The sequence below is a fragment of the Prionailurus bengalensis genome, chromosome B2 (assembly GCF_016509475.1).
Source record: "Prionailurus bengalensis isolate Pbe53 chromosome B2, Fcat_Pben_1.1_paternal_pri, whole genome shotgun sequence".
Classification (NCBI taxonomy): Eukaryota; Metazoa; Chordata; class Mammalia; order Carnivora; family Felidae; genus Prionailurus; species Prionailurus bengalensis.
Window position 1 is genome coordinate 39,847,326 of NC_057349.1, and position 23,466 is coordinate 39,870,791.

Consider the following 23,466-nt stretch of genomic DNA (forward strand, 5'->3'; position numbering starts at 1 on the left):
CTAAATGTTGGCATTTTTGTTTACATCATTCTTTTGGGGGGATGCCTGGGTGGGTCAGTCGGTCGAACGTGTCTGACCCTTGATCTCTGCTCAGGTCATGATGCTAGGGTCTTGAGTTCCAATCCCACCTGGGGCTCTGCTGGGGCTCTGCAGTGATGTAGCACGGATTCTCTCTTTCCCTCTCTCTCTGCCCCTCCCCAACTTTTGAATGCTCACTTGCTCAGGCACACCCTCTCTCTCTCAAAATAAATAGATTTTTGAAAATTCTCTTTTTCCTTTCTATGAAATTAAGTGAATATGATTTTTAAAAACTCAAGGTGAGGGGCGCCTGGGTGGCTCAGTCGGTTAAGCGGCCGACTTCGGCTCGGGTCATGATCTCGCCGTCTGTGGGTTCGAGCCCCGCGTCGGGCTCTGTGCTGACAGCTCAGAGCCTGGAACCTGTTTCAGATTCTGTGTCTCCCTCTTTCTCTGACCCTCCCCTGTTCATGCTCTCTCTCTCTCTGTCTCAAAAATAAATAAATGTTAAAAAAAATTTTTTTAATAAAAAAAAAATAAACTCCAGGTGAGTTCAGTAAACAGAACTTTTAAAAACTCAAGGTGGGTTTGACCTGCTTAGGGTTCAGTTTGCTTTCCAGGGAGAGAGGGCGGTGGCCCTTTAAGGTGCTGAGAGGACAATCCTGGAGGGGCGGGCATGGGAAGTGATAACTGTCCCCAGAGGGTCCTGGGAGATGCTGAGAGGAGAGGAGAGCCAGGTCAAGGTGTTAGATTTTCATGCTTCCTGGCAGCAGGAGTGGAAGCTGGGTGGAGGGGACCAGTCACAGACAGTCGGCATGGTTTCCCTGAGGTCCCCAGAAGATGGAATGGCATGGCTCTTAGGTACCAAAGGTGATTCTTTTCAACTTTTCATTCTGAAAAATTTGGAAGACTAGTAAAATGACTATCTGTACACCTTTCTCCTGGCTTCGCCCATTGTGAACAGGTTGCCACACTTCCACGCATCAGCTCTGTGCTTTCTCTCCACACACACTTTTTTTCCCACTTTGCTGAAGGTGGAAACTTATAGAGATCGTGGCCCATCTCCCCACACACACCAATACTTCAATATCCATTGCCTAAGAATAAGGACATTCTCCTAAATAACCACGATACAGTTATCACACTCGAGTATTAAAAATTTCGCAGTTATCCCCCAAATGTCACTTTCGTTTCTTTTTTTTTTTTCCAATCCACAGTCCAATCAGGATTCACACGTTGCATTTGCTTGTCAGGTGCCTTTAATCTCTGATTTAGTACCATCCCCTGCTTTTTTTTTAAAATTTTTTTTAATGTTTATTTATTTTTGAGACAGAGAGAGACAGAGCATGAACAGGGGAGGGGCAGAGAGAGAGGGAGACACAGAATCCGAAACAGGCTCCAGGCTCTCAGCTGTCAGCACAGAGCCCGACGCGGGGCTCGAACTCACGAGCTGTGAGATCATGACCTGAGACGAAGTCAGATGCTTAACAGACCGAGCCACCCAGGCGCCCCTGTTTTTCATGATAGTGACATTAAAAAAAAATTTTTTTTAATGTTTATTTTTGAGAGAGACAGAGACAGAATGCGAGTGGGTTAGGGGCAGAGAGAGAGGGAGACACAGAATCCGAAGCAGGCTCCAGGCTCCGACTGTCAGCACAGAGCCCGACGCAGGGATTGAACCCCCCGAGCTATGAGATCATGACCTGAGCCGAAGTAGGACCCTCAAAGACTGAGCCACCCAGGCGCCCCTTAGGGTGACATTTTTTAAAAGTTCCTTTTACTTGTTCCAGGTTAAGGGACAGGATGAGTTGGGCTGTCAGGGCTTGTGGATATGAGGTCACTGATTCCCCAGCAGGAGGGGAGGGACTGAAGAACAGATTGGGGGGGGGGCAGGCAGGAGCATCTTTAGAAACACTTGTGTTCCCCAAATGTTTTTGGCTGGAGACACGCCTGTGGTCAACCCTGTCCCACCCCACCCACTACCACGGCACTCCTGGAACCTCTTGCTGTTCATTCAAGGAGTAGTTGTGGAGACTCTCCCAATTGCCTATGTGTGGGTGGAGGGGGGTCCATGGGAAAATAAGAGAATTACAGAAGTCTTTCTTCCATGAGGGAGATAAAGATTACGTGATTCAAGGTGGCAGGCCACGGATGACTAAGTTCAGAACGGTGATAACAGGAATTCAGAGGGGAGGAAGTCAGCATGGGCTGGAGCAGTCCAGGAAATTGAGACTGGAGCTGGTCTGTGGAAGATGACAAGGATGTTAATAGAGAAGGGAAGGAGCCATTCTAGGGTATGCACACATACCTATCATGGCTCCTATTATGGCTCCTCCCACTGCCTACACAGGGAGGGCACAAGGGAACTCCAGATGCCCCATCGTGCCCTGGACATCATCAGAACCTGCCCGAGTGCTCTAGACATTCAGGCACCAAATAGAGGCTTCTTTCTTGGAGATCTTGGAGCCATGAAGCTCTCCCACCTTGGGTAGCCATCCCCCACCCCCTTCCCACCCCCACCTCCACCCCCACCCCCAACCAGCCCAGCAGACCCACCAGGGAGTGGCTTCATTCATATGCAGCTTCCACTTTTGTAACAACCTGTGAGGGATCCAGAGAAATCAAAGACATGGCATCAAAGTTCAAGTTGCTTTAGCCTTTTTGGACACAGAGAGAGACGCGCGGAGAGATGAAAAGGGGAAGTAAATGAGGAGAAGGAGACTAAGGGGACAAGGTTCAGAGGAGCAGCAGTCAGGATGGGCCCGAGCATCTGGGGAGCACTCTCAGGATTCGTGAAGGACTCTGCAGGAACTCAGCATGGTGGAGCTGGGAACTGGAGGGTGGGAAGGAGGTCACAGCAAAGTTGGCCAGAGTGTCATGCGCTTAAAAAGACCAGTTTCGGGGAGCCTGGGTGGTTCAGTTCGGTTAAGCGGCCGACTTTGGCTCAGGTCATGATCTCGCGGTCCGTGAGTTCGAGCCCCGCGTCGGGCTCTGTGCTGACAGCGCAGAGCCTGAAGCCTGCTTCCGATCCTCTGTCTCCCTCTCTCTGCCCCTCCCCTGCACGCGCTCTCTCTCAAAAAATAAACAGTTTAAAAAAAAAGACCAGTTGGTAAGATTGGAAACAACCTAACTTGTCCATCTGGAGATGACTAGTTAAATAAATTATGGCACGTCCACACAATGGCATAATAATGCAACTCTAAAGAAGAATGAGTCAGCTGACTGTGTCCAGTTATCTCCAAGATAAACTGATAAACTGTTGACAAAATGGTGTGTGTAGTTTGCTACTATTTGGGGCAAGATAAGTATGATCTTGTTTGTATCGGCGCAGAGAAACTGGAGAGATACGTAAGAAACTAACAGAAGTGGTTACTTGGGGTGGAGGTGGGGGTAACTGCGCAAAAGAGGAGGGGGACAAAAATGGGAAGGAGAGTTTTGAGTGAGTGCCTTTTTACACTTTTTTATTTTCCAACCATGTACATGTATTTGCTGTTTAAAAATTAGAGAAAAAAGTGTGTCAACTACACTTCAATTAACAATAAAGAGGGGAGCCTGGGTGGCTCAGTTGAGTGTCTGACTCTTGATTTCAGCTCAGGTCATGATCCCAGGGTCGTGGGATTGAGCCCCATGTGGGGCTCTGCACTGAGCATGGAGCCTGCTTAAGATTCTCTCTCTCCCTCTCCCTAAAAATAAGATAATAGGGGCGCCTGGGTGGCTCAGTCGGTTAAGCGGCCGACTTCGGCTCAGGTCGTGATCTCGCGATTCATGAGTTTGAGCCCCGCGTCGGGCTCTGTGCTGGCAGGTCAGAGCCTGGAGCCTGCTTCGGATCCGTGTCTCCCTCTCTCTCTGTCCCTCCCCTGCTTGCACCTCTGTCTGTCTCTCTCAAAAATAAACATTACAAAAAATTAAAAAGAATTAAAAATAAAAATGAGATAATAAAATAAATAATAAAAAAATTAAAGAAAAATAAGTAGTCAGGACAGTCTAGGAGTATGGTCCATGAACCAGCAGCAGCTGCATCACCTGGACTCTTATTAGAACCGTAGAATCTACTAGAACTGTAGAAACCCCATCCCAGACATTGGGCAACCTCTCTGGGCCTTGGTTTGTTTATCTATAAAACAGGTTATTAATTTCAGGTTGTTATGAGATTCAGTGAGCTGAAGGATTAAGGTACCCAGCAGAGGATCTACGTTTTGACAAAGCCCCAGGTGACTCAGGATCACGTTAAGGTTTGAGGAGCTCTGGCCTGGAGTCAGAGGTCACCAGGAGCAGGCACTGATGCCTGGTAAAAACAGTGGATGTTTTTTTGTTTTTTTATTTTTATTTTTTGGTAAAGTAATCTCTCTGCCCAACACGGGGCTCGAACTCACTGCCCTGAGATCAAGAGTCACATGCTCCACTGACTGAGCCAGCCAGGTGGGCCTCAACAGCTGTGTTTTTAAGGGTTTCATCTGGCAGCTGGATGAAGGATGATGGGAAGAAGAAAGTGTAGGCTAAGGGGCTAAGCGTTGCTGCTCAACTGATCAGTTCATTGGTTACTTAGTTAATGAATACAAGTGGGAGAGGAGAGGGGCAGGACTAGTGTGCTGGTGGTAGAAACAGCAGAAAATGTCTGCGGGACATTTCTTAGGAAGAGAGGAAGGTCTTGATGGGCAGTTTGCATATAGGGCAAGTAAAAAATACTCAGAGCCGTTTTCCTCATCTGTAGCTTGGGAGGAATAGTGCCCTTCCTGGGGTTGACAGGAAGATTCAGTAAGATAATGGAGGTGGAGTGCCAGCAAAGGGCCTGGTGCACACAGGGCACTCCAGAAGTGTTTGTTCATTTCTTCCCTCTTCTGGTCCCCTTGCGGTTTGAGTTAGTTTGGGCTGGGAATAGAGGAAGAGAGGGAACGGTGTGATCACAAGCACCAGGAGGACATCAGGCTGTGGAGTCTGGATGGGAGGGATCTCTGTGCCTTTCCCCCACTCATTTCACCCCGATTTCAGTCCCATGATGGCGGAGCTGGTGGGGGGGCATCTCTTGAAGGCCTGGGTTCAATGGTGAGCAGGCTGTCTCCCCCCCACCGTTGTACCCTGTCTGCCCGGCAGCTTCGGAGGCCGAGTGCCCCTGGGGAGGGTCTGGCTGTGCTGGGTGCCCTGTGCTCCTGATGCAGAGCCCCCACTCCACTCATAACAACATCTCAATCTGCTCCCCCAGTAAAAGAAAACAGCCAAATAACAGGCTCCCCTCGCAACAAAGCCCAATCCTGTAATTAAATCTTGGCTGCGCAATTACTTAGTAACTTCCACGAGCCGACTTTACTGGCCTCTTCTGGTCCGTGGGGTGGGATTGGGGCCCCCAAGTTGTGGTCTCCCCAGAGACCCAGCTAGGACTTTGTCAAGTTTGTGGCTTTTTCCTGCATCCAGCAAAGCCAAGGCACTCCTGGCTGGGAGAATACACTGAATGGGGGAAGGGCAGGCTGAGAGGTCCTGAGGTCTCCTGCATCCCCACCCAGGTCTCTGCAGCTGGCTCTCCAGGGGCAAAGGTCAGTGCTCCCACCTTCCATATGCTACTGAGCAACAGAGCATCTTGTCCAGCCTCTGGTTCCAGGCTGGAGACACCTTATGCCAGACCAGCTCCTGAAATGGTTTTCTTCTGCCTGCAGGGGAGGGTGGGCTCCAATCCCCCTGACTTTGACATTCCTCTGAACTGGGAGGGTGCCAGGAGATGAGGTCAGGCTAAGATGAGGTCCTGCTGGTGTGGACTCCCACATCCTGAGAAGGGGCTCAGAGGAAGTCATTACCTGGTGCCCAAGAGTGTGGAGACCCAAGTCCAGCCTGGCTAGGGGGTGGAGTGTTTTAGGGTGCTGGGGAGAGACTCATTTCCCTTGGTAACCATGGGCTCTACTGATAGGACCATGACATAGTGGGAAGGGTCCTTGATGGGGAACAGGTTTGAATCCTGACTCGGCTGTTTAGCAAGGGTGTGACCATGGCCAAGCTACCACCTTTCTGAGTCTCGGTTTGTTCATCTGTGAAACAGGGGCTATTAATGTAAGGTTATTATGAGATTCAACAAGATAGTGGGTTAAGGTATCTGAGAGTCTGACTCATGGTAGGTGTTTAGTACCTACCTGCTCCTGCCCCTGTTCCCTACCCTGACTTTGGGCATAGAGAGGCTAAGCAGAGAACAGCAAAGAGCCCTGACAGGCTGGAAGAGGGTTGTGACAATTCAACAAAAGAACCTCAAGAAGGAAAATTCCACCGGGGCCCAGGAGACAGGGTGGGGCAGCCGTCTGCAAGGTCACCTTGAAGACCAGGCAAAAAACATCCCATTGTCTGAGATTGTGTGTTTAAAAAAAGGTCGCTAAGTACAAAAAGCAAAAAACAAAATTCCATGTGGATTGGGACTATAGATATATAAAGTGTATTTGTAAATGGCCAGGGATTGGAAGGGAACAAAACCACGGAGATGATTCAGTTGGAATGCCAGGACTACATGTGGGGTTTTTTACTTTTTAGTAATGTGCTCTGCTGGTCATTTGCTTTAACTGAAAACTCCATAGATAATAAGAACATAATTTAACGTGGAATGCATTTCTTTTAAGGAGTACGAAGATGCGGATTCTAGAGCCCCTTCTGCCACTAACCTGTGAGACCATGGAGCTCTCCTGAGCCTCAGTCTCTCCGTCTGTAAAACGGGAGGGTGAGACCCAGTACTCGGGTGTGGTTTTACATCTGGCTGAAATGCCCGGTGGCTGGCAGAGTGGAGGCAGAACAACAAAGAAAGCTGTCTGGGACCTCCTGTGTGAGGTTACTCTGGCTCTGAGGAAAGGGCGAGAAATGGGATGCAGGAACCATTTCCTAGGTACAGCCATCTCCCTGCACCAGGCCCTGCGACATTCAAGACCAGTCCAGACCCTGCAGGTATTGGCATAGCCCCCACACACTTCTCACGGGCTCTGGAGACCAACCCTTGAGCTGGGACTTTGAGCCCTGGGTGCGTTTCTCTGCGAGCCCTCCTGGGTCTGGCTTATCTCCCGCTCTCCCTGAGGTCTGGAAGGAACAGCAGCCAGGTCTCCCATCCGCCAAGCGTCTCTTCTATGTCAGGCATGGGGCCGAGTGGATTGCATGCATTAACCCACTCCCATCATCAGCCCCGCGAAGGGATGGGGCAATACCTTCATTTTAGGGATGGAGAAAAGGAGACTTTAAGGGATATTTACTCATGGTCTATGACCGTTGCATTCTGCTCTAGGAATATTCCCCAAAGAAGCCACCTAGGTCCATAGAGGGCCATGGGTGTGATATCATTGCAGTGTTGTTTGTGGGGATGGGGGGGGGGTTGGAGGTCCCTGGGGGTCCTGGGGGGGAGCAGAGACATCAAATGTGGTGGATACATTCCATGGACATAGTGATGGGGAGCAAGGAACCAGATGCGGGTACAGCAACATGGATGGATCTTAACAACAGTGGGAGATCTAAAACACACAGTGCTACTTATGTAAATGAAAACTGCCTGCACGCAAGCAACAATATATCTATTTGGCAAGAACATATGCACAAGAAGATGCTCCTTAAGTACATTAGAATGGTTGCCTCTGGCTAGGATGGGTGGGGAACGGGGTTGGAGATAAAGGGGGAGAATGAATGCGAGAGAGAGGAGGCCTTCATAGACCAACGAGGATAATGCACCATGAGCCAAGGTGTATAAATAACTCAGTTGTCTGTACTTTAAGCCCAGCAAAGGAAAAAAATAAGTCAGGATCAGAGAGGTTAAGTAACTTGTCCAAATCACACAGTAGGTAAAGAGGGGTGGAAAGCGTGTCCAAATAACCAGGCCTCCTTACAGTGATATGGTAGCGGGACGCTTCAGCAGCAGGGGGGCAGGGGGGGAGGCTCTGTGTGTGGCAAGGTGTGTGCTTGGTGAGTTTCCTGTGCTCCAGGTCAGCTCTGACCCTCACCAGCTCTCCCTGTCCTTCCCAAATGCCCCCTGAGGGGTGCAAGTCAGTCCTCACCCTCCGGGAACTTTGATGACCTACAAAATGAGATCACGCTTGGAGCGTGGCAGAGGAGTCAGAGAAAGGGGGGCTTCCAGGAGGCAAGAGTGCCCGTCTGGAATTTAGAAACAGCAATTCCAAGGTAACTCCTAGCACCTACCTCCCAGCGGGCACTGCTCTGAGCTCACGTGGCGCACACGAGCCTTCTAGGTGAATTCTATCATCATCCCCACTTTGCAGATTAGGAACTGAGGCACACACAGGTTAAGTGATTTAGGCAAGCCACACAGCTGAGAAGTCGCAGTGGGGGATCTGAACCCAGGCAGAGTGGGGTCCAGAGGCCATGATCGTAACCATTCTGTGATTTACAAAAGAAATATGACAGATATGGTTTGACCGGCCAGGCCTTCCTAAAGGAGGTCTCCATAGCCATGACCCCTCCTGAGGTTCCCATGGGGAGGGTGGCACCGTCTGGGCCGGGGACACACCAGGCAGGACCCAGTCCTATGGTCAGTCGCAGGGGAGGGGTCCCTATCTGAAGTTCTCAGGGTGAGATTCGACTCCCCTTCCTTCAAATGTCCAAGATGGAGAGACCCGATATCCTCACGGTGCACGTATGGAAACTGAGGCCCAAAGAGGCAATGGGACTTGTTTCAGGTCTTGGGGCAACCAGCCCAGCACCTCCCCCTCTGGCTGAGACCAGGTGTAGCGTGTGCTAAATTGTGGGACCCCCGCTCCCCCCAAGTCCCTGCCCACCTCCCGGGCTCCCTCCTGGCAGCTCCTTCAGGCCCAGGGCTGGGAGTCAAGCCACTTTCCCCAGAGCCAGCAAAGCTGGCCACACCATCCAGAATGCCACATTCCCACCTTCTCTCCCTCTCTCAAGCAGAGATACCATCGCCCCAGAGCCTTGGCAGTCGCTGAGCAGAGCCTCTGCGAGGGCCAGCCCTGATTGCCACTCCTTCTCCCGCTTCCCTGCCAGACTCCCCTCCTGGGCCCTCCCACCAGCTCAGAAATTAGGGGTCATTACCATCAGGGTGTGAAATCTGAGCACGGTGCTAAGTCATCAACACCCCAACTCTCAATCTGCCACAGGGCCCCAAAGTCCACCCCGTAACCGACAGTGCTGACACAGTGCCAGGAAGGAAACAAGTTCTGGGCCCGGCCCAAGCCAATGTGGCAGAGGGCAGGAAGCCACTGGCTCATTCTATTTCCCTTCCACTAGTCCTCCTCTGACCCCAGAGAGAAGCTCAGATCCCTCCTGCATGTGGGATTTCAGACACATTCCCAGAAGGTGCTACTAACTCTGGTGTTGGGGGCAGGGGGGAGGCTCAGGTTTTTGAAGATGGGGACAGGATGGCCCATTCAGCCACCTACCCATTAATCTAGTTATCTGCCCACGCATAATAATAGCTAATATTTATTGAGTGTTTACCCTGGCCAGGCACTGTCTTGAGTGCTTTGCTCATCCCTATTAGGCAGAGACCTGTAGTCTACCCATTTTACAGATGAACAAATGGAACTACAGAGAATCAATTACTTGCCCAAGGTCACACAACTAGTAAAATGGTAGAGCCAGAGTCAAGCTCAAGGAGTCTGACTCTCGGGGCGCCTGGGTGGCTCAGTCAGTTAAGCGTCCGACTTCAGCTCAGGTCAAGATCTCACGGTTCGTGAGTTCGAGCCCCGTGTCTGGCTCTGTGCTGACAGCTTGGAGCTTGGAGCCTGCTTTGGATTCTGTCTCTCCAGCTCTCTCTGCCTCAAGGATGAGTAATCATTTAAAAAATTATATATATATATATATATAATATACATATACTATATATATATCATATATATATATATGGGCCTGCTATCCCATCCTCTATGGCACAACCACCCGCCAATCTAGCCTTTTTTTTTTTTTTTTTTTTTTTTTTGAGAGAGAGAGGGCGCGAGAGGCAGAGGGAGAGAGAGAGGCAGGGCTCACGTTCACCTGAAGTGGAGCTTGAGCTCAGCTGAAGTGGGCCTCCAGCACACCCGATGTGGGACTTGAACTCATGAAGCATGAGATCGTGACCTGAGCCGAAGTCAGATGCTTAACGACTGAGCCACCCAGGCGCCCCAATCTAGCCATTTACTGAGCACCTATGTATCCATTCATTCACCCACAGCCACCCTACCCAGTCACCTGTCTATGGAACAGCATATGCAAAGGGAAAAGAGCGGGGCATGCTTAAGAAATTAGCTACTGCATAGAGTGAGGGAAAAGACAGCAAGAAATGGGGCAAGAAAGGTGAGCAGAGCTCCAATCAGGGGATTTGGCCCATCCACTGTCTGTCTACCTACCAACACTCATCCTCCTGCCCACCGACTCTGTCCACGCATCCTCTGTCTGTCCATGCATCCATGCACGCATCCATCTATCCCTTTCTCCCTCCATCCATCATCTCTGTAATTTGGAAGGCAGAGACAGACAGAGAGAGAGAGAATGGAGAGTTGGTTGGGTATGTTTCCTCCCTGCCAGTAATTTCTTATGACATGTTGGGCCCCTGGGGGGAAAATTAGGACTTCTGGAGGTACCTGAATAACTGGGATCATTTCCTCCTCTCTCTACTCACCGCATCACCCACAGTTCACAGGCCCTGGGAGATTGTGGGAAGAGGGAACTGCAGACAGGGTCAGTGCCAAAGTTTAAAGACCCTTCCAGGCCTTGAGACTTCAGCCCCCAGCCCTGCCCTTGTGTCTCCTTAGGAAGACAGAAGGAACTGTGCTGTCAAAGGGGTGTCACAATGCCCCAGCCCACGCAAATTCTCCCCACCTGGGCACTCCCAGTACCTCCCAAGAGTCCCCGGGAGCTCCGGAGCCCCTGACCACCAGAAGTTCCATCTCACCAACAAGAAAGGCCCTGGTCAAGGATGTCCCAGGTGGGATGACCTTACAGGGCTGCATCAAGGCAGCCCAAGGTCACAGGAAGTCTGATTGACAGGAGAGAGTATGAAGGCCCCAGCCTGGCCCACCTGCATGGCTGGGAGCTGGGGCCCTCTTACAAAAGGCTTAGGGACCAGTGCTGCTGTGGAGCCCCTGCTGTCCCCCGGGGGAGGGAGCAGGAAGCAGGCCACCATTCCTCTCCTCCCGTTCCTCTGCCCCTTCACTTCCCAGAGTCATTTCCTGGGCTGCTAGCCTGCACTTCCCAGTCTCCTAGGCAAACTTGTGACAAGTAACAGTGACAGCTGAAGCTTCCTGAGTGCTCAAGAGGCGTAGGCAGTTTATGTAGAATGTCTCATTAAATTCTCGTGGTAATCCTATGAGATAGATTCTATTTTTTTTTTTAAGAATTTAGAACAGTGTTTCACATGGCAAGACTTTTGTTTTTTAATGTTTATTTATTGATTTTTGAGAGGGAGAGAGAAAGAGAGAGCAGGGGAGGGGCAGAGAGAGAGAGAGAGAGAGGGTCAGAATCCCAAGCAGGCTCTGTGCAGCAGAGAGCCCGACGTGGGGCTTGAACTCACAAACCATGAGATCGCGACCTGAGCCCAAACCAAGAGTCAGACGCTCAACCAACTGAGCCACCCAGGCGCCCCGTCCCTACGAGATAGGTTCTTTAGGTGTTCCCCCTTGAGAGGTGGGAAAACGGAGGTCCAGAGTGTTATAAAATACTGAAAGCTCAGGCACTTGGTGTGAGCGGTGGAGCTGGGATTTGAACTCCAAGCCCCCAGGCTACACAGCCTCATGAGGGAGCTAAGGCCAAGCTCTCTCAGCCTCCTCATCTGCTCCCTCCCTGGCCCCTCTGCCCCACCGCACACCACACACCACACACCAACAGGCTCTCATAAAGGTTCAGATGAGCTTGTTCGAAACCTGCAGGGAACTGCCGGATGAGGCTGATAATAATTACTATTTGTATTGTGCCCTGAAAGTTCCCACACTCATCGCACCCCCACGACACGCTGGTGAAGCAGATGGCCTTATTATCCTCATTTTGCAGGCGAGGCCACCAAAGCTCAAAGAGGTTCCGAGACTTGCCCAAGGTTGCCTGACCTGTAGGGCAGAGTGAGGCCCTGAGCTCAGGCCTTCACACTCCAAAGCCCGGGCACATTCCCTGCTACCGGGTGCCCTGGGAGGCTTAAGGGCCTCACCTGATGCTGTTTGCATTTCAACAGGGCCCGAGGCCTCCCCTCCCCGCCAGAGAGTGAGGCGCGGATGGCCCGCGATAGGCCTGAAGTGTTCCAGGCGACAGTGTCTTCCCAGACCCGCAGCACTACCACAGATGAGATATTCTTGCCCTCCTCGGAAAGCCCCGCTCTCGAGTCACCCCCATCCCCTTTCCAGGCCCTGGCAGCAAGGACAGACCCTATGCCTGGGGGTGCGGGTGGAGGGGTCATAGAGGGAGAGGTCTATTCGGGATCCTTCTTTTGGCTCCAGCTGGAACCCCAAGGAGAAATAGGGTAGTGGGATTCGGAAGGGAGGGAAGGGGCTGGGGAGACCCTCTACTTGCCCTCTAGGCTTCTTTGCTCCGTGGACCCGGAGGCTTAAGTGAAGGCTGGCAGGAAGCAGGGAAGGAGTTAGGGGTCTTCCCCGAAGCTCTAAAGCAGGCATCTCCGCCTTGACACTGATGACATCGTGTGCTGCTAATTCTCTATTGTGGGGCAGTCCTGGCTCTGTAGGATGGTCAGCAGCATCCCTGGCCTCTACCCACTTTTGGCTGTGACAGTGGGGATGCTACTCCCCGCTGGAGGCCAGTAGCATCCCCATTGCCACAGCCAAAAATGCCTCAGGCATCGCCAAATGTTCACGGCCCCCCAACCCCCTGCACTTGATAGGAGGACTGGGAGGAGGAGCCGGTTAAATGAAAGCAGACGTTAACCTGGAAAGTATGCATTCGGGCCCCACCCTCCCCCCCAGAGCTGGCTGTGCTGGGCCCTGGGCAGGCGATGGGGTGTTCTCAGCCCTCTGGGGTTAGTCACCTGGAGCCTGGCTGGGCCCTCGGAAGGGGCAGGGCAAAACTGTGCTGCCTGGGCTTCCTCCTCCTCCCCCTCTTCCTCCTCCTTGCTCAGAATCTTCTCTTCCTCCTCCCTTTCCCCTTCTTCCTCCTCCCTGGGATGGTCCCTCTGCCCTAGTTTCTGTGAGGGCCTCATCCCTAGATGTGCTCAAGGCCTGGGTCCCCCTCACCCCAAGGCCCCAAATGTTGCTGTAGCAGCCACTGGGGCATAGCTGGCAGGTAGACCCAGGAGGGCCCAAGTCAGGGCCTGGGCTGGGGCAGAGAGAGAGGGGAGTGTTCAAATCCTGGTTCCCCCACTAACTAGTCTGGAGCTGCGGGAATTCTGGGGGGGGGGGGGTGTCTTCGTGCTTCGATGTGAACTTAAACGTGCTTCGATGCCTCCAAGCCTCATCTTCCACATTTGAGACATGGGAGTAACACCTCAAATGGCTCTTAGGAGCTTTTGCAGAGCTGAGCGGCTAGTGCCTGGAGCTGGGGAGATTCTCGGTCCCATGAGCAACATTATTGCCCTTGCCTCTGCGGGTCTCTGGTCAGACCCCCCAGCCATTCTGAAAGCACGTGCCTCTGTCACTCTTGACACCAGCCTCGCAAGCCTGAGGTGTGGGGTCCGGATGGCCGAGACTGAGGCGGGGTGTGGGGTGGGGGGATGCGCTATGGTTCCCTCATCTCCAGATCCGTGGCCACGGGCTGAGCCCTTCTTCAGTGTCGAGAGGACCGGAACCCCACATCCTCAGAATCATACTTAATATGCTAAACATCCTGCAATGTCCAGGACTGCCCCACAACAAAGAATCATCGGGGGCGCCAGGTGGCTCAGTCAGTTAAGCGGCTGACCTCGGCTCAGGTCATGAGCTCACGGTTCGTGAGTTCCAGCCCCGCGTCCGGCTCTGTGCTGACAGCTCGCAGCCTGCAGCCTGTTTTAGGTGCTGGGTCTCCCTCTCTCACAAATAAACATTAAACATTTTTAATAAAAGGAAAGAATTATCAGCCCACAGTGTCCGTGGCGCTGAGGGCAGGAAGCTCCGATTTGTACAAGTTTACGTTGTGGTGTCTGTTACCTGCACACTCAGAGCCTGGCGTATAAGAGGAATCATTTTGAATGAACGAGTGAACCAGTGAAGCAAATAATGTCATATCCTCAGCTGTGCTAGGAGATGGTAACTTCAGACTCCAGCGTTCAAGGCCCCGCAGCGTTCCAGCCAAACTGGGAGATCCGGCTGCCCCTCTCTTCGGCTGCTCTCCTGCTGCCCAGAACCCCCATCAGGAGCTTAGCAAGCTGACCGCACGAGGGCAAAAGTAGACTGGCAGCCCCTGTCCTCCCAGGGCGGTGGACACAGGATGGAGTCATGGAGTATAGGGTGTGGACTCTGGGGTCAGCCAGGCCTGAGTTCAGTCCCAGCCTGGCTCCTCACCAGCCGCCTGACCCTAAACTTGTGACGGACATCCTTACTACAGCTTTCTCAACTATAAATAGGACGCATGGCGATACCTTCCTTAAAGGGTAATGCGAGGATTAGAAGAGATAACCCATGTAAAGAGTTTGGTGCTGTGCTGGGAGCCCATGGTGAAGAACGATCACTGATTACCGCCATCATAGCTCATTTCTTGTGTGGTCCCCCCGCTCCTAACCCCACGGCCAGGCCTCAAGGGCTCTGGGAAGGCCGTTCCACGCTGTTCTCCAGCTTGGTTGTGTGCCAGCACTGGGTGAAGCCCCAGGGGCACAAAGGGGACTAGGATGTGGTCCTGAACACTGGGAGCGTTTTACAGGCTGTTGAACCATTAGCAGGAGCCCGGAAGGACCAGGATTTGGGGTTGGCATGAGGCGAGCACAGCACCCAGGGCAGCAAGATGTAAAAAGGGGTTCGGCGCACCTCCTTAAAATGTGCACTTGCCTCCCCCCAGTCCCAGCCTCGCAAAGGACCACATCCCAAGAGGAATGCCTGAAGGCCCAGAGGAGGGTGAAACAGGGGTGGGGGCTGCAGCACCAGAGGCTTCCTGGAGGAGGTGTCAAGAGGGCTGCTGGCTTGGAAGGAGAGGAAGAATTTTGAAACACACAGCTGAGGGCACACACATTTCTGGGTAGGAACCTACGGCAGCAAAGGCGGCTTGGGAAGAAAGCCCTGGGCAGGTTTGAGTTGGGCAAGGCGTTTGTAAATTACATGCAGAAGGAAAGAACGCACATTCTCTCTTGGGTACCAGGGATTTCTTCTGTAAGATGGCAGGGGTTCAACTTCCAGGAGCTCTGTAGCGAGGGCTCCTTCCCAGTTCCGGTTCCCCGGGGTGGCCGGGAGGACCGCGAGGCTGGGCCGAGCCGAAGTGGGTTCCCCTCCCAGCTGTCGCCTGGAGGAGCGGGACAGAGCCAGCCTGGCACCGAGGCATCGGTCCTTTGTGCTGTGCTGTTGTGACTGTGAAGGCCCCTAGTAAAATGAACATCTGGTACCTGGGAGACGGTGTGGGGGTCAAAGGTGAACAAAATAATTCAGTCCAGGGGGTAAACAAATGTCCCTACAGTGGGATCCTTGTGGCACTGGGGGCCTCCTCGAGGGGTAGACCTCCATGCCCAGTCAGCCAAGAATGGCGATTATGAAAAGCTGGCATTGTCACTTTGTAACAATGAGAGGTGTTCTAAAATAGAATGGGCCGGCTGGTTGGAAGGAGAACACCCCTTACTAGAACCCCGTTCAATTGAACCAGCCTTTATTGAGCGCGCACTGAATACCTTGGTCTGGAGGAAAACAAGGAATAGGATTTTGGAGGCCATTATGTCAAGGGTAAGGTTGAGAGAGCACGGCCCTGAAGGTGCTCGGGGCCAAAAGGGAAAGAGAATCTCCCTGATGGATGGATGGGAGGGAGGGAGGGAGGGAGGGCATGCCGGGCTGGGGGATCTGCCCCGAACAAAGGCAAGGAGGCCTGGAAGGACACGTTGCCAGCAGGGGTGATGGGCGGAAGGTCCGGCTAGAGCACAGGGCGAGGGGAGCCCCGTCCTCAGAGTTCTTGCTTTCCAGGCTAGGGGCCTTGAGATGTCTTGTCTAGGCAGTAGAGAGCAACAGAGCACAGGCTGGGAGGCAGGAGGACAGGAGGGCTTGGTGGAAAGCTGAGTAACCCTTCAGGAGAGAGGAGGGAGGCCTGGCGGGACAGCGGCAGAGGAGGGCCAGATGGGAGTGACTTGGAGGACAGGGACAGACAGACAGCTGGACGTGGGGGAGATGGGGGGGGGGGGCAGGTTGAAGATGAGCCTGGCTCTTAGCCTCTGAGCTGGCAGAGGCCTCTGGGAAGCAGGCTGAGGTCTGCATCAGCACGAGTCAGGTCAGGGGCCCCGAAGGCCGCCCCCTACCTGGAGGTGTCTGTCTCCACGGCCAGCAGAGCTGTCTTGGGGGTGGCTCCGGAAGCTTCTGACGGCTGCTGGCCCCTTCCCCGCTCCCACCCTCGGGCTTAGCCGTGGAAGCCCCGGTGTCTGATGCCTCAGCGCTGGCCTGCTTTCCATCCCCACAGGACTCAAAGAAACCCTCAGCACCCAGCCAGGAGCCGAAGACACCATCGGGCAAAAAGCTGAAGTTTCCACGCCCTCCCCTGTCCCAGTCGTGGAAGCGGGACCGCGAGCAGACCCTGGCGGCGGCCTACGTGCCGGTGGTGGTAGACCCGAAGGGGCAGAGCCTGGACAAGCTTAGGTTCAAGTTCTACACCTCCCAGTACTCCAACTCCCTGAACCCCTTCTACACCCGGCAGAAGCCTACCTGTGGCTACCTGTACCAGAGGGACATGGACCACACCCGCAAATGCTTTGACGTGCCTCCTGCCAACCTGGTCTTGTGGCGCTCCTAGGCCCCTCCCGGTTTGGAGACACCACCTGCACCCTCCCCCGCCACAATCCTGGGTCCAGGAGGGGAGGGGCACTTGCTCCAGGAGGAGCAGACCATGCCCGGTCTGAGACAGCTGTGCTGCGCCCAGTGGCAAAGGGAGGTCTCTGTTCTCGGCAGCAATTAAAGTTTGTCCTTCCTTTCCTTGCCATCTGAATGGGTGGCTGTGGGTGGGTAAACTGAGGCCACAGGGGTGTCGTACGGCAGGTCACGTCCAGAGATGCCCAAAGACTTAGAAGCACTTGATTCTCAGTCCCCTCCCCCACCCACCCCCACCTCCAGGAGTGACCTCAAGCCCCCTCTAGGGCCTCAGTCCCAAGCAAAGCCCATGCTGGTCACACTGTCCCCATAGACCAAGCTTGGCAAGCCTGCCAAAGTCAAGAAAGAGAGAAGTCAGCTGGCGGTGGCCTGGGTTGGAGCAACCCCTGGAAAATGGGAAGCAGCACAGGGGGCAACGCAGTCTCTGGGGGGCCTCCTCTCCAGCCCTAGCTTCACATCCACCTGTCTCTTCTGACTTGTCGTTTGTTGGTGGCGGGAAGGATTTCCCATCTCGTCTCTCCTCTGGTCCAGAAGAGCTGACTCGGGTTAGTCAGGCTCACGGGCCGTGTTTCATGAAGACGGGTGATGAAGGCAGAGGGCACTTGACCCAAAGCAGTGGCCTGAGTCCCCGGTCGCCGCCACCTAGGGGCAGATCCGGCGCTATGCCGGGGCCAGCTCAGACGGTCCCGAGGGATCCGACTGTGGGCATCTCCTCCCAACGCCACAGCCAGTGACTTCGTGTTAGTAACCACTGAAACCAGCAAACGCCCATCATCTGGGGTTTCTTCTTTCCAGAGAGCTCGTTGTTAAATATCTGCCATCACACCACTAGGTGGATCCAGCTGGTTCCATTTCTAGGACTCACAGCTCATTCTAGCTGGGGTGGGGTATTCAGTGGAGCATACTTTTGGAGCCTAAGAGTCTGGGGTTGGCTTGGGATGGAGGGACAGGATGTCTGGAGACCCAGACAAGCAGCCAGTGCACTGGCCAGGCTTCCTCGGACGCCTTTCTCTGAAAAGAAGATGGTGAGTAGGGAGGAGGGACATGAGCCCTCCTAAAGGTTGTGTCACAAGATAGAGTCTAGGTTTTTCTGTTTGTTGTTGTTGGAGGCTCTCTTTCAAAAGCCAGAGGCGGGGCACCTGGGTGGCTCAGCCGATTAAGTATCCGACTTCAGCTCAGGTCATGATCTCATGGTTCATGGGTTCGAGCCCCACATGGGCTCTGTGCTGACAGCTCAGAGCCTGGAGCCTGCTTCGGACTCTGTGTCTCCCTCTCTCTCTGCCCCTCCCCTGTTCACACTGTCCCTCTCTGTCTCTCAAAAATAAATAAATGTAAAAAAAAAAAAAAATTAAAAAAAAAAACCCAAAAGCCAGAGGTTTTGGGGGCACCTGGGTGGCTCCGTCGGTTGAGCATCTGATTCTTGACTTCGGCTCAGGTCATGATCTCACGTGTTCATGAGTTTGAGCCCCGCGTGGGGCTCTGTACTGACAGCATGGACCCTGATTGGAATTTTCTCTCTCTCTCTCTCTGCCCCTCCCCTGCTCTCTCTCTCAAAATAAATAAATAAATTTTTTTATTAATAAAAAAATTAATTAAAAAATATCAAAATAGGGGCGCCTGGGTGGCGCAGTCGGTTAAGCGTCCGACTTCAGCCAGGTCACGATCTCGCGGTCCGTGAGTTCGAGCCCCGCGTCAGGCTCTGGGCTGATGGCTCAGAGCCTGGAGCCTGTTTCCGATTCTGTGTCTCCCTCTCTCTCTGCCCCTCCCCCGTTCATGCTCTGTCTCTCTCTGTCCCAAAATAAATAAAAAACGTTGAAAAAAAATTAAAAAAAATATCAAAATATATTATATATATTATTTAAATTATATATATTATATATATAGTCAGAATATATTCTTTTTTTAATTAATTTTTTTATTAATAAAAAATTTTATTTATTTTGAGAGAGAGAGCAGGGGAGGGGCAGAGAGACAGAGAGAGAGAGGAATTCCAAGAAGGGTCCATGCTGTCACCGCAGAGCCCCACGCGGGGCTCAAACTCATGAACACGTGCGATCATGACCTGAGCCAAAATGAAGAGTCAGACACTTAACTGACGGAGTCACCCAGGTGCACCTAAATAAACTTTAAAAAATAAAATAAAGTCAGAGGCTTTCCTCAATTGCCTGGCGATCCTGGGCTGGAGGTCGGCCATTTGGCATCTGTACCTGATCGTCAGTGTTTGAGGAGCCAGCATGGGAAAGAGCTGGGGGTGTCTCTTCCTTTGCAGACTTTCCCTTCACTCTCGGCTTCTAGAATGACCCTTCTCTCTCCCCGAGGCCCTCCAGTCCAAATGTCCAGAATAACCTCCAGCCAGGGGCAGGAGATAGGTGTGGTAGGGCATCGGGGGAGCGCGTGGCTCCTTACACAGGCTTTCCACCCGTCCTATTTCTGCCCCCTGTCCTGCACCCCACTCTGTAGGGCACCTTCTGCCCCATGTCTGAGCCTCCACAGTTCTGTGGCAGGCACAGGCATCACGTCTGTACCATCCTCCACACCCTCCTCTTTCAGAGTGTTTGGGTTTCCACTTCCTGCGCTGAGACAGTTACAGTCGTCCATCTGCCCTCTGTTGTCCAAAATTTTATTAGAACCTCTCACCTATTTCCTTCTTTCTCTTTGTCTCTGTGGACTGGTGGGCTTAAAAAATGTTATTGTGGGGCGCCTGGGTAGCTCAGTTGGTTAAGTGTCTTGACTTTGGCTCAGGTCATGATCTCACGGTCCGCGGGTTCGAGCCCCGCGGCGGGCTCTGTGCTGATGGCTTAGAGCCCGGAGCCTGCTTCGGATTCTGTGTCTCCCTCTCTCTCTGCCCCTCCCCTACTCACACTCTGTTTTTCACTCTCAAAAATAAACACTAAAAAATAAAAATAAAAATAAAAAATGTTATTGCCATTTTAGCTGGATTTTGAAAAGCAGAGATAAATTTTTCAGTGTATGTGTAACTAAAAGTTCCATGTCCAATCATCCAACAGACCCTTGCTGAACATCCGAAGACTGGGTCCCTAGGCTGCAACCATCTCTGCCCTCCCAGACCTGAGAACCTTGGGGGGAGGGATGGAGGTGGGGGTGGGGGCCCGGCATTTTCACTCCCCCAACTGACACCTTCTCCTCTCCCTTGGAGAATGGTCTCCCCCTTGAGGTTCACCTTGGTAGAGCAGCCTTGATGGAAGCTTCCAGGAACCTTTAAAGAAGCTGGTCCAAGTCCCGCATCGTTGTGGGTGGGATAGTCCCAGGAGGCAAAGACCTGGCACTCAGAGCTCTGTTCTGTTTCTGCGGAGGTGGAGAGCGGGGGTCGGGCAGCGCTGGAGGGGAACCAGTCGGGCCTGGGATTGCTGCCCCTTGCATCTCTTCCCAGCCTAGCTTCTACCTCTGCACACCTGCCCCACAGGCTCCCTCTCCTCGGTACTGTTCAGCCAGGTAGATCCTCTCACGCTGGTATATGGCGATCTATCCCAGGAGGGATTCCTACAAACAGAGCAGCCTGGGGAAGCCACACGGCCTCTCTCTGATGTGTCCCACCACACGAGCTGTCCACCCGCTTCCTCCATACCTTTCTTGGTGTGGATCCCAACCCTCTCTGACTTGGCCATCCATGTCTGGGAGAAGAATGGAGAGCAGGACTGAGAGAGGCCATGGAAGAGGGAGAAGCTGGGCTCTGGGATTGGGAGGCTGGGGGGTTCCATTCCCATCCTGGGTCTGGGCTACCTCCAAAGGGATTGAGCTCACCGTCGCTGGAATTTTCCAGGCAGAAGGGCCACAGGGAAGATGCTGGAGTAGGGGCTCTAGGGACCCTCCAGCTGGACCCTCGAGATTTAAAGGCTTAAGCCAAAAGCCTGGTGATGAGGTAGAAAACTCTGGTACCACCACTTTGAATTTCTGTGGACCTCACAATGACTTTTCTGTCCCCACTTCCTCTCGTGTCACGTGGAAATAATACCACCCCACAGGGCTATTGTAAGCCGATTCCACAAGCTTAGCGTGCTGCCTTGAACACAGTAGACATTGGATGACAGCTCCACCCTACTCTAGCCTTACTGAATTCTTCCTTCGGTCATGCATGCACGCATTCACTCACTCAGTGTTTTATTTATTTTTTAATTTTTTAAATGTTTTTATTTTTGACAGAGAGCGAGAGAGCGCACAAGTTGGGGAGGGGCAGAAAGAGAGGGAGACACAGAATCCGAAGCAGGTTCTGGGTTCCGAGCTGTCAGCACAGAGCCTGATGTGGGGCTCTAACCCACGAACCGTGAGATCATGACCTGAGCCGAAGTCAGACGCTTAACAGACTGGGTCACCCAGGCGCCCCGCACTCACTCAGTGTTTTATTGGGCTCAAGTCCGTCAGTCAAGCGTTACCTTCACAAAGGTACTGAGGAGCATGTTTACAGAGAAGTGGGCACAGTTGAGGGCTGGTGACATGGCCAGAGTGGCCACAGAGGCAAGCCCTTCCTACTTCTAAGCCTGAGAGGTACAGGGAGGCGGCTTTGTCACCGCAGCTGAGAGAGGGCTTTCGTGGGATCTGTGGCTGAGGGTAGAAGGAATCAGGGCCCAAACTATGACCCAGCAGGGAGGGTGGGGAGCAAACGCCCAGGCTCTTCTGTCTTCCTACCAGCCAGTCTCCTTCCACTGCTTCCCAGGGGATGAACTGCCAGAAGCCAGAGGCCCCAGGGAGCCCGAGTGATCCAGTCCACAGGGGTCAGCCTTCTGGCGCTCAGAGCACACAGAGGAAGGTGGAGAATGGGTGAGGAGGGCGCCAACGGGATAACCAGCACATGACCATGTGGAATCTTTGGCACTAGGTGCTGGGAGGGTGCGCGAGATGAATAACACAGAGGCCTCCACCCCGAGTTCCTGACGAGAGGCTGACAATAAACAGCTGCGTATAATTTGAGAAACCAATGAACCTCATGTATGTTATAATAGAAGTGTGAGCATTGTTGGGGCGTCTGGGTGGCTCAGTCAGTTAAGTGTCCGACTTCAGCTTAGGTCATGATCTCGCAGTTCGTGAGATCGAGTCCCGTAAGTGAGAGCCCCGCGTGGGGCTCTGTGCTGACAGCTCGGAGCCTGGAGTCTGCTTCCGATTCTGTGTCTCCCTCTCTCTGCCCCTCCTCTACTCTTGCTCTGTCTCTCAAAAATAAATAAATGTTTAATAATAATAATAATAATAAAGAACGGTGAGCATTGTCCTAGATGTGGTGACCCCTATGACTTCCACCTCCTGCTGTACCCGCCTTGGCACAATCCTCCTCTGAGCGTGGCTGAGATCTGTGACTCACCACTAACCCACGGAGTGTGGCAAAGGTAACAGGATGGCATTTCCTTGGTTAGTTACACAATATAAGCTTCCATTTTAGCAGATTGGAGAGAGATTCTCCTTGCTGGCTTGATGAAATAAGCAGCCACACTGAGGAGCCCGTGTAATAAGGAACTTTGGAAAGTCCTAGAAACTGCAGACAGCCTCTGGTAACCGAGAGTGGGCTCCAGATAATGTCTAGCAAGAAGCCAGGGCCCTCAGTCCTATACCCAGGAAATGAATTCTGCCAACACGCTGAATGAGGCAGAAGTGGATTCTTCCCCAGTCAAGCCTCCAGATGTGAACGCACCCCAGATGACACCATGATCACAGCCCTTTGGGACCTGGGGCAGAGGACCCAGTGAAAGTCAGCACAGAGCCAGACTCCTGGCCCACAGAAACTGTGTGATAATAAACATGTAGGATTATTTTTTAATTTTTAAAAATGTGGGGCACCTGGGTGGCGCAGTCGGTTAAGCGTCCGACTTCAGCCAGGTCACGATCTCGCGGTCCGGGAGTTCGAGCCCTGCGTCAGGCTCTGGGCTGATGGCTCAGAGCCTGGAGCCTGTTTCCGATTCAGTGTCTCCCTCTCTCTCTGCCCCTCCCCCGTTCATGCTCTGTCTCTCTCTGTCCCAAAAATAAATAAACGTTGAAAAAAAAAATTTTTTTTAAATGTTTATTTTTGAGCTAGAGAGGCAGAGTGTGAGCGGGGGAGGGGCAGAGAGAGAGGGAGACACAGAATCCGAAGCCGGCTCCAGGCTCTGAGCTGTCAGCACAGAGCCCGACATGGGGCTCGAACCCACGAACCGTTAGATCATGACCCGAGCCGAAGTCGGACGCTTAACGACTGAGCCCCCCAGGCGCCCCTAAACGTGTAGAGTTTGAAGCTACAGACTCTGTGGTAGTGTTTAAGCAGCCTAGAAAGCTATTATAACACATCAGCAAACCATCGGTGCGCCGAGGCAAGAAAAATGAATTCTGCTGAGATTCGGAAAGGTTCTCGGAGGAGGGTGTGTCTGTGGGAAGAGTGGGGAGGATATAAACCAGAAGCATTGGAAAGATAAGCTGCCACCTCACCCTCGACTCCTTCAGTCCAAACCCCAAACCCGAGAGGACTCCGAAGACAAGGACGTGAGCCTGGGCCCCAAGTTCACCGGAGGAGCTTCTCTGGCCCCGTATCCAAGCCATGTGCCGGGCGGCCCCCAGCGGCCACTTGCCCAGTGCGCCCTGCATTCACCTCTTTAGGTAGAGGAGAAGCAAAGCAGTCTTG

At 52.9% G+C, this 23,466-nt stretch overlaps 1 protein-coding gene across 2 annotated transcripts; it reads left to right on the forward strand.

The window, feature by feature from the left end:
- The first annotated feature begins 10,792 nt into the window (after positions 1-10,792).
- GUCA1ANB (GUCA1A neighbor) lies at positions 10,793-16,828 on the forward strand. Of its 2 annotated transcripts, none has more exons than XM_043591398.1 (2): positions 10,793-10,897; positions 16,465-16,828. In XM_043591398.1, exons 1-2 carry the CDS (start codon positions 10,889-10,891, stop codon positions 16,792-16,794), a joined length of 339 nt encoding a protein of 112 aa, XP_043447333.1. In that variant the 5' UTR covers positions 10,793-10,888; the 3' UTR covers positions 16,795-16,828. The 2 variants fall into 2 exon arrangements, with proteins under 2 accessions (XP_043447333.1, XP_043447332.1); XM_043591397.1 differs by lacking the exon at positions 10,793-10,897 and adding an exon at positions 15,637-15,743.
- Positions 16,829-23,466: the final 6,638 nt, after the last annotated feature.